Below are 10,649 nucleotides of genomic sequence, written 5' to 3' on the forward strand. Positions count from 1 at the left end.
TAATCCATGAGACGACAGCTCCTTATTCACTTGAAATAAATGGAGTAGCTGAACGTACGAACAGAACTCTTAAGGAATTAATTGTTGTTATGTTACTTAGTTCTGGAGCACCCTCAAATTTATGGGGTGAAGCTGTTTTGACTGTATGCTATGTGATGAATATAATTACTAATTCTAAGACAAAGGTTACACCTTATCAGCTATGGAAGAACATGAAGCATAATTTGAGTTACTTCAGAACATAGGGATGTCTGGCTTTTGTAAGGAAGCATGATCCCAAGATCTCAAAGCTTGAGAGCAAAGCTTATAAGTGTGTCTTTCTAGGCTATGCTATGAACAATAAGGCCTACAGGTTTCTAGATATGAAGACTAATGTCTTGTTTGAATTATCTGATGCTGAATTTCTTGAAGACATGTTTCCATACCTATCTAGAAATAGTGGGGGTGCGTCTTCCTCCAAGACACCTACTTCTGATGTTTTTGACTCTTATATACCTAGATTACATGACAGAGACACTGTTACAGAATCTGAATCGAGAAGAGGTAAGAGAGCAAGTGTTGTTAAGGAACTGGGACCCAATTTTGTCACTTTTGCTTTGGAAGGAGATCCCTCCTCCATTGAAGAACCTCTCGCATCTTCTGACTTTGAGTTTTTGAGAGAAGCCATACAGAGTGAGCTTGATTCTCTCATGGATAACAAAACTTGGGAGCTTGTTGATTTGCCTCCTGGTTGCAAGACCATAGGAAACAAATGGGTTTTAAGAAGGAAGTTTAAAACCGATGGTTTAGTGGACAAGCTTAAAGAAAGCGTTTGATCCGTGCCTTAGCCAACATTCTTTTTATTCACAGTTTGTTCTTGTTGTAGAAATTGTTACCAACAATTTTAGCTTGTTATCAAGGGTTTTTGACAGAAAGAGAACTTTGATTTCTTCGACACATATTCACCTGTTACGAGAATAACATCCATTAGAGTATTATTTTCTATTGCTGCTATTCATAATCTTGTTATTCATCAGATGGATGTTAAGACAGCCTTTCTAAATGGGGATTTTGAAGAGGAGACTTACATGGATCAGCTAACAGGTTACGTGGAACCAGGTAAGGGTAAAAAGGTATGCAAATTACTTAAGTCACTTTATGGGTTGAAACAGACACCTAAATAGTGGCATGAGAAATTTGATAACTTTATCATTACTAGTGGGTTCAAGATAAATGAAAGTGACAAGTGCATTTATTATAAGCACTCTGATGGGATATGTGTTATTGTATACTTATATGTTGATGATCTACTAATCTTTGGTTCCAATTTACATATTGTGAAAAAAACCAAGAACCTGTTATCTTCTAACTTTGATATGAAGAACTTAGGTGAGGCTGATGTAATATTGAGAATCAAAATTACAAGATCTTCTGATGGCATATGGCTGGATCACTCACACTACATTGAGAAAATGTTAAAGTATAACTACTTCGATTGCGTGGCTGTTGGTACTCCTTTTGATCACGGTGTTAAATTATTTGCGAATAATGGTGAACTTGTGAATCAGAATGAATATGCAAGTATCATTGGTAGTTTGAGATATGCTACAGATTGTACTAGACCTGACATTGTCTATGCAGTAGGTGTTCTTTGTAGGTATACTAGTAATCCTGGCGCTAAGCATTGGCAAGCAATTGGTAGGTTAATGAGATACCTAAAGGGAACCATTGATTTGGGTATTCATTATCAGAGATATCTTACTGTTCTTGAGGGGTATACAGATGCTTACTGGAACACTCTCTCAGAAGACTTTAAGGGCACCAGTGGCTATGTGTTTAGCATTGGTGGAGGTGTTGTATCTTGGAAGTCCAAGAAGCAGACTATTATAGCACAGTCTACCATGGAGTTTGAACTGATTGCTTTGGCTAGTGCAAGTGAGGAGGCTGATTGGTTACGAGATCTTCTCACTCATATTCCGGTTTGGCATAAATCGGTACCAGCCACTTTGATACATTGTGATAGCACTGCTGCTATCGGGCGTGTCCACAGTAAGTTTTATAATGGTAAATCATTACAGATTCGTCGTAAACATAGTACTGTTAGGGATTTTATATCTAAAGGTGCAGTGACTATTGATTTTGTGAGATATGATGATAATCTAGAAGATCCATTTACCAAAGCTTTGGCCAAAGAAAAACTGTGGACTACTGCCAGAAGCATGGGACTGAAGCCAATTGAAAGATGAACATCTATGATGGTAACCCAACCTAGGGACTAGAGATCCCAAGAACTAAGTTCAAAGGGAAGAATAAGTCATAGAATGTTGGTTGTGAGACATGCATTGTTACTTATCTGTCCCGTAGTTGGATAGTAAAATGTATGAAATCCTGCAGCGATAAATAAAGGTTGAGGTTTTCTAGAAAAAAAACTCTTAATGAAGTTCTATGGTCCTTATGGGCGGAGTGCATAACTACAGGAGCACTCTTGATAGACTCACATAGTGAATGTGAAAGTAGAGTCCGCTTTCTATAAGAATGAGGGCTGATTCTCTAGATCATTCACGAATCCAGGAAGAGAGCACAGGGCTTTTAATGTGCAGAACATGAAAGGAGAACACTGGATATGTTGCGCGTGATTAGAACTTATTGTATACTCAAGACCTAAGTTTAAGACTTAGTCACTTATGGCTCTTATACTTTGAGTAATTTTCACTACGTAAAGGTTTAAGTCTTGGACACCTTCATCTATGCATAACATGTTGATACTGATATTGTTTGCATTTAAGTGTATTTTCTATTTTGTTTTTATCAAAAATAAGTGGGAGATTGTAGAGTTATTTTCAATAAAACAAGTGGTTATGTTTGGAATGACTTTGTGGTGGTTTGATCCCTTGACCTCTTTGTGGGATAGTTGTTTAAGTAGAGAACTTTAGTCCCACATAGGAGAGGAAACACTGGTGAGTAGTGTTTATAAGTGAAAGTCCCATACTAAGGACGTGCTCTTAGGGTACAAAGGCTTTTGGGTTAGGAGGGAGGACTCACACAAAACCACATGCGCGCACGCCAAACTGAACCGAGCTGGGCTTGGGCTCTCTTTGATCCCTTATCTTCTTTTTGGTAAATTGTTTCCGGATAAGTTTGAAAACAGAATTGGATATGGATTGGGAAACAAAAACGTGATAGACTTGTAGAATCCAATAATCTTTATCGGGAAACTGAAGCAGTTCCCTACAATCCGGATCTACTAAGTGCTCCACGTTTCTGCATAAAATCAGTATCGTGGTTCTTCATTTTCTTTTTGGTTTATCTGCAGTAAACAAAGGAGAGTATAATTGGTTGTTGTATCCTGGAGGTTGACGCGCTTTGTCTGCATAAAGAGGAACAGACGCGAAACAACCTTAAAGAAAGCGTTTGATCCGTGGCTCAGCCAACCTTCTTTTTATTCACATTTTGTTCTTGTTGCAGAAATTGTTACCAATATAAGTTAATAAAGAATAGACTGCACGGACAAATGAATGCGTTGCACGGACGGACAAATATCGATCCCTAACAACTTAACATAGATCGACACATATACGAGAAGGGAAAATAATCGCGACGCAGATTATATCTGCACTGTAAAATATCATGCTGGCTTTCATATTTCCATGAGGATAAGTTGCAATACTTTGGTACCATTACACATTAGACTTTGGCTTTGCATAGGGAGCTCACTACACAATCATCTTTGCCTTGAGTGTAACTTTGAGCGCACAGTTTACGCTTTTTTTTTGTACGCATTCTACTTTGCAGTGGAAGTACATGTTGATGTCGTTTCCACATGGCATCCCAGTTATTAATTTCCATAATATGATGAAGTTACCACAAAAGGTTTGAGTGCAAATTCTACTTCGCTATAATGCATAATCTTTAGGATGAACTAGTGTTACCCCCTATTAGATGAGCAAATTAGGATTTTCCCCCCACTAGATGCGAAATTAGGGTTTCTCTCCTAAATGCACACAAAAAAAAATTGGTCAACCCAATTTGACTTTTTTTTTGTGTGTATTTAGAGAGGAGACCCTAATTTTTTTGTGTGTATTTAAGGGGTGGTTAATATTGGTTAACCCTAATCTTTATGGGTGGTCATGGAACTACCCAAGTCGAGTATTGCCTGCTCAAGCTCGACTAGAAGCTCGACTTTGAGTTTAATATTGGGCTCAAGCTCGATTCATCCAATTCTACTAATAGCTCGAACTCAACTTGTTTTGCACTACAAGCTTGAGCTCAGTATTGCTTGTTTAAACTTGAACTCGAGCTCAAACTCGAAAAAAATGTGTATAAAACATAAAAATGGGTATAAATTGTAAATTATAGTTCGGTATAAAGTATAAAACGAGTATAAATTATAAATTATATACTGAGTATGGGCTTATAAAATGTGTAGCTTACAAGCTACTCGAGCTCGACTTGAGTTGCTCATGAGTACCTCGAGCTTGACTCATATTTTGCGTGGATGAGTTTGAGTCGAGCTTTTTACGAGCCGAGCTCGAGTTAATCGCAACCAGCTCTACTGGATGACCAGTCCTAAGAATCTTCTTTCCAGCTAGGCTTCTAGGACAAGAACGATTCTATCCGGCGAAAATTGGAGTCATGGGCTTTTGGACTCTTCACTCTCAAATTAACCTGTTCCATACCAAGCCAAATTATATAAGAATCTAGAAGTAGAATTTATACAAGGTTCATAATTACGCTATCTGAATTGTGGTCACGAAGTATTGACCCCAACAATATAGCACAGTAATTCTCAAACCTTGAAATGACTACGTGCCCGTTTTAGATTCTTTCCTACATCACCACGCGCTTTCTAACATAGGACTCGCTCAATGACTATGGTCGTTACCGCAAACAAGAAACTAACGTTTCCCAAGAAAGAATGGAAAACCAACCTTTTCACCATCTTCATATCAACACACAAAAGATTACTTCTTATTATTTTCAGTCTTCTAAGATTTATCTATATGCAGATTAAGAGCTAAGTTCTTTATTCCGGTGATGTCGTCGAACCCCTCCCGGTCTGAATCTCACGGCAGTTTGCAAGTAAACAATCAATCTTTACCTGTGATAATAACTCTAGTACTTCTCATTTTCTTGTTTATTGGTTTTTTATCGATATATTTTTGCCGTTGTATAATGGAATATGTGAGCAGTGCAAGGGGACTACTACGTCGTAGCCAAACTGGTAATGCCATGCGTAGAACTTCTAGTCCTAAAGGCCTTGATCCTTCGATTTTATCATCTTTTCCAACCTTCGAGTATTCTGAAGTTAAAGATCTTCGACAAGAGAAGCATGGTCTAGAATGCGCTGTTTGCCTATCAGAGTTCCAAGAGACCGATACTTTAAGGTTAATAACAGTGTGCAATCATGCCTTTCATCCAGAATGCATTGATATTTGGCTGGGAACACATACCACTTGTCCTGTTTGTAGACGCGATCTTGTTAACCCATGGGAAAAGTCTCCAGAGAAATCACCAGAAGTTAGTATAAGAATACCAAATGATGTTGAAAGGGACGAGGAGTCTAGAAACGATAACGGTAGGATCTCTTTTAAGGTAGATGAAGGGGAGAGGGTGGGCAGAAATGATGGTGGCTTGAGTGTTCCTATCGAAGAGAACCTTGGAGGGCATGACACAGCACAGAGGCTTCCGAGGTCTCATTCGACAGGACACTCTATTATGCGCAATGATGATAGATATACATTGATATTGCCTGACAATGTGAAAGAGAGAATCATAAGAGGGCATAATTGGACAGGAAGTTGCACTACATTTGGGAATTATTCAGGCAATGTCACGGTTGAGAAAAGTGGTCTGGGGGAGCTTTCAGGGACGACACGCTGAAATGAATAAGAACACACATTTTGCTTCCATTTTTCTTCTTATATAACTTGGTTTTAGCTGTCAAAACTTTGAGTTGTTTCTCCAGCTTGGAGGCCATGGGTATGCGTAACACCTACCATAGATAGTTATTGAAGGAAAATATCGCAACTGTAGGTATCCACAATCATTAGCATCACCGCCCAGAGATTTTTTGTTTGTTGTATTTTTTTGGAGGGGGGAGGGGAAGGGTAGCTGATGAAATTAGTGATAGCAGATAGAAAATGTACAAAATAACATATATTTGGGGCAATAATAAGATGTCCATCTTTGTTGTTGTTGTTGCTATTTTCGTTCATTTTGAACTCCTTTTATTTTCATATGATCCATTCAAATTATTTATGGTACGGTGTTCAACATTTCTTGATAAATTTACAAAAGCCTAAAACGTGTGATTAGCTTTGATTCAAAATGGCCAAATAAGCACTGGAAAATGAGGATGTCATGGTATAAGTTTTGAAGAGGAATATATAGACCTTTAATAATATTGAAGTTACTTCTCATCTGTCTTAGTTACAGGCCTCCTGTGCACAATACTGAATCATACTTTGATAAGTACACAAATCTTCTTTACCTTTCTCCCCCCATTTTATTTCGTCTTTAATGGTGAGTCACTGCCTTACTGTTGTCAGGAAAGAGTCATATAATTGTTTCCACCTGAGCTGTGATAGTTCTTATACCAATTTGGTGGTCGATGCTATTTGCAACAGAAGTCTTATAACAGCTCATGAATTTCGCCGTAAATTCTGGGAAAGAAAAATATAAGAACTGTCAAATTCTAGGACAACAGATCGATTGTATTTGTTGATCTTGTAGACCATCTTTCAGCTTTTAAAATGGCATAACGTTTACTTGTAGCTGAGAAGAAACCGTCATGTCAAGATCATTTTATACTCAAGTTCAAAGTCGATAAGCTAGATGGTATAAATTATCACCTCTGCAAAACCTTCTTTAATCTCATGATCATTTGTAAGAAGTGCTATCAGCCTATCACCAATTTGGTTGCGTTCAATGCTATGATGTACTCTAGTCCTCTAGTATAAGGGTTAAATGAAGATGGGAAACATATCTTAATATCTTCGTGAAAGAAGAAGAGAAATTGGTTTTTAATCAAAAAAACTATCTACTGTTATTTTGGTGGCTTACCTTCGATCCTCAGAAACTGGTGAACATTCTTCCTCTTTCCTTCCAACCCCTCATTTCCATGGCGTAAGAGGGCTATTGGCTTATCACTGTTTGTAAAACCTCCATAATCCCTCTGTATAGCAGTGAAAGAAATCGGTAAGCCCAGGAGGTAATTACCACGTTATATGCACGAATGATACAAGATTGGAGAGCACAATGTTCTTACATTGTATTCCTGATACAAAGTATCGATTCTGGCATGGAACTCGTCACCTAGAATCTTCTTCAGTTCATCTACTAGAGTCTATTGGATCACCAGAAAAACAATACTTAAAGGTTCATACGAAGCAAATATGTAAAGAGTCTGAACTTGGATTGAAGTTCTTACACTGAAAATAAATTCAGGAGAAACATTATGCTCTATCAGACTTTGAAGCTTCCCACGAATTGCGTATAGCCTGCAAAGATAGATAATGTGATTAGTTATTTCAGCTCATGGTGGAAGTTGGATTCGACAAGTAAATAGACAGGTCATTTCCATACATAGAACTGAATTATTATTCATCAAACGAAATATTCGTCACTCTAATCTGGTTTAGTTTAGAAAAAAAAAAACTATATGGTATATTGGGTGAGGCACCACTTACTGTTTTGGACTTTGCTCGTCGATAATGTTCTTAGCTATGTTTGCAATGTCTTCTTCCCATCCAGTCATAATAACTTGTTCTTCTTTAAGTGGAGAACTGCAGATAAACCGCATGCATGTAAAGATGATTAATTAGTAATTCCTTGTATGCACGCCATCGAATCTTTTGATGAAATGGTGAGAAAGGTTGAAAAACTGAAATACGAATGAACAGAGGATTTTAATTAATTCAGAGGATTTCCGAACGTTAGAAGATGCATTGATTGCTAAGAGCAGAAACTAAGTTCCTATTTAAAGTTTTTGCAAATGGAACGCATTTCCGTTATCCCTAACATTCAGTTGATTCTACTTCGCTTACTTGAGCTGCCAGGACGCTTCAAATGACCGAATTGCTTGCCGTAGGTTATGCTTGGAGTTTTCAGCAATTCTTTCTGCTAGTTGTCGCGGCAACTGTAGTCCTTCTTGTTCAGCGATAAACTCCAAAACATCTGCAATCTGATTATATACAACTGTAAGATTAACAGAAGCTAATGCGGCAGGAACATATACCACTTACAAATATATCGTTTTAGAAACAAAAAATGGAAAGAAAAAATCACCTCCATATTTGATGGTGGAAGAAGCTTAACCACCTTACAAAGGGGTTTGATGGTTTGAAGCTTTGAGGCATCATGGCAGCAAAAGAAGATTTTATTACATCCTTTATTCCTCTCCATGAGCCATCGGATGTAGAGTTGTGCATCTGTTGACAACCTATCTGCCTCGTGTACAATAATTGCTATCGAACACACATACAGTTCCAATGTTAAGAATACCCTCATTTTCATTTTATATATTGCCACACAGTAATGAGAGAGAAAGACTCGATTGATACCATGACAGTTAGAATGGTCACACTGCATTCCTTGGTCTATTGCCATGCTATGTTTCTCTTTTATCAGTTCCATGATCACCTGCTTCTCGTAACCACCTAGTTCAGATGAATTAATCTCGACATGATGAGAGGATATTTGCATATTTACTTTGATGCTAGGAAGAGCTTCTCCCTGCCACGGAAGTACAAGTATGTCAATCGCCATTCGCCAAGATTTCCCATATGCAAGGATAGTTGTTCTCACAAGAGAAAACAGAAACAGTTCAACGGCATCTAATATGGAAAAAAGTTTTACCTTGAGTGAAAATTCCTTGCTCTCCTCCTTTGTCTACGAAACAGAACAACCCAACCATTACTACTGACTCTGTTTTAATAAAAAAAAAGTGCACCCGTCTACTTTAAAACTAAAAATTTACCATTAATTTATCAGGTCCAAAAGCTTCTCTTAGCAATGCCCAAACCATTGTTCTCTTCCCAACTCCATGAGGTCCTTCAAAGATATAATGACTACACTGTCCCTGTTGAACCTAAGCCCAACCAACCATAGTATGACAGTTCGTTTTATAGCTAAAAGCAGAATCAATTTCTTTCGAGACAGTAAATATTTTGAAGAATGATAAAGCGTTCATGTGGTACAATGTACAAACACCGCAACACTAGATCCTAACGTCATAAGTCAGGATACACTACTATTCAGCGTATATTTACAGAGAAAGACTTTCAAGTCTGAATTATTTCTGAAATAAAAATGCTTAACAATCATATTTTTCATTATGTAGTTATTTGGAAGTACTATGATATCCAAGATCGATTCATTTGATATATATAAACCTATATATAGCTGATGATATAGCTGAATGGATATAAAAGACTTAGCCTATTCTTACCACACCAATTAGTTCTTCAGCCTTATCTCTATTGCAGATGAAGTCCTTCAAAGCCTTGGGTCGATACTTGTTCGCCCAAACAAACTGCCTATCCTTTTTCTTGGTATTCTCTTCCGGTTTCTCGGTATTCTCTACCATAATCACTGTTTCTTTCTTCTCCAACACCACTGGTTCCTTCTGTACTGCTTCTATTGACACTCTCTCCCTCATGGGCTTCTCCTCATTAATAGAATTTCTCATCTTGTACACACTCAACTCTTTCCTTCTCAACTCCAGTGCTTCTTTAATTGCAGTAGTATTTGTCATGGCAAATGAGTCCACCTTGCTCAATTGCTGTAACGAATTACGACTGTTCCTGGAAGCAGCTACGTTGATTCTAGAATCGTGCTTGCCTTTGAAACAGGAAATACTCCATTCTTGAATCTTCATAAACACCGTAGAGATTGAGCTTGAAGTACTAGTAGTCTTTAAACTTTCTGGCCCATGATTAAACCCTACGTGTTTTTGTCTAGAAATATAAAGGGTTGAATCAGTGAGTCCTTTATAGTTAGGACTAGAGTTGGTATTCTTCTTCATGTCGTTAGCTGCATTTCTTTCATTAAATTTTTCGAGACTTTCTTCAGTTAAATAATCAGAAGTTGTTTTCGCATTACTTTTCCGACGTGGCCTATTTCTTCCTCCCTTCCTTCGAGTGGTCGTTGAGGTGGTTGACTGTGTAGAACGACCCGAAGGAGGGAGGTGAGAGGACTGATTGGTTGAGGACAGATTCGGGTCCGATAAGGAACGTGAAACAAGTGGACCGAGATTGGAGGAGTCGTGATCGGTTGCGGATATCGGCATTGCAGAACTGAGTCTGCAAATTGGTGGAAGAGAGTGTGGGTGGGAATTATGGTGGACGGAAAGAGGTTTGAGCTGTTATTGAAAAATCAGTTTGGGCGGGGAATCCTAAGGAGTGGCGATATATGCAATGAGGTGTGACGCGATGTTCGGGGCAAGGGGACAATTTGTAGTGTCTTTTAACAATGAATTTCCTGCCGTTCCAATCTACGATTTTTCCCACCTAGCTTTCATGGGGATACTAGTGGGCCATATGCCATAACTAGATTTGTTCACGTACGTTTCACTTGTCCTGAGAAAATGGTATAGATTTTGTAGTGATGATGCTATAGATTTTGTGGAAAATAATGTATTTAATTTACTTGAGAAAATGGTATCAGGAATT

At 38.1% G+C, this 10,649-nt stretch overlaps 2 protein-coding genes across 4 annotated transcripts; one reads left to right on the plus strand and one right to left on the minus strand.

The window, feature by feature from the left end:
• The first annotated feature begins 5,151 nt into the window (after positions 1-5,151).
• LOC147524480 (RING-H2 finger protein ATL29-like) lies at positions 5,152-5,859 on the plus strand. The gene has a single exon (XM_086575057.1). The coding sequence runs from the start codon at positions 5,152-5,154 to the stop codon at positions 5,857-5,859; it is 708 nt and encodes a 235-aa protein (XP_086431183.1).
• A 478-nt stretch (positions 5,860-6,337) lies between these two features.
• LOC147524481 (replication factor C subunit 3-like) lies at positions 6,338-10,360 on the minus strand. 3 transcript variants are annotated; one of them, XM_086603408.1, is made up of 11 exons: positions 9,428-10,360; positions 8,957-9,067; positions 8,836-8,868; positions 8,541-8,712; positions 8,266-8,444; positions 8,025-8,161; positions 7,668-7,763; positions 7,409-7,478; positions 7,247-7,324; positions 7,042-7,153; positions 6,338-6,641 (listed from the first exon to the last, which is right to left on the minus strand). In XM_086603408.1, exons 1-11 carry the CDS (start codon positions 10,265-10,267, stop codon positions 6,535-6,537), a joined length of 1,935 nt encoding a protein of 644 aa, XP_086459534.1. In that variant the 5' UTR covers positions 10,268-10,360; the 3' UTR covers positions 6,338-6,534. The 3 variants fall into 3 exon arrangements, with proteins under 3 accessions (XP_086459534.1, XP_086459518.1, XP_086459526.1); XM_086603392.1 differs by having other exon boundaries at positions 8,957-9,058; positions 9,428-10,339; XM_086603400.1 differs by lacking the exon at positions 6,338-6,641 and adding an exon at positions 6,896-6,929 and having other exon boundaries at positions 9,428-10,340.
• Between the last annotated feature and the right edge of the window lie 289 nt (positions 10,361-10,649).

The sequence above is a fragment of the Coptis chinensis genome, chromosome 1 (genome assembly GCF_015680905.1).
Source record: "Coptis chinensis isolate HL-2020 chromosome 1, ASM1568090v1, whole genome shotgun sequence".
In the NCBI taxonomy this organism is placed as follows: domain Eukaryota; kingdom Viridiplantae; phylum Streptophyta; class Magnoliopsida; order Ranunculales; family Ranunculaceae; genus Coptis; species Coptis chinensis.

Excerpts from the sequence above, each read along its gene's own strand:
- LOC147524480 (XM_086575057.1), top strand. The coding sequence starts at position 5,152 with ATGGAATATGTGAGCAGTGCAAGGGGACTACTACGTCGTAGCCAAACT.
- LOC147524481 (XM_086603408.1), bottom strand. The coding sequence starts at position 10,267 with ATGCCGATATCCGCAACCGATCACGACTCCTCCAATCTCGGTCCACTT. Across the intron at positions 9,068-9,427 it reads CTGAAGAACTAATTGGTGTG|GTTCAACAGGGACAGTGTAG; the intron begins GTAAGAATAGGC and ends GGTTGGGCTTAG. Across the intron at positions 7,479-7,667 it reads GACGAGCAAAGTCCAAAACA|GCTATACGCAATTCGTGGGA; the intron begins GTAAGTGGTGCC and ends CTATCTTTGCAG.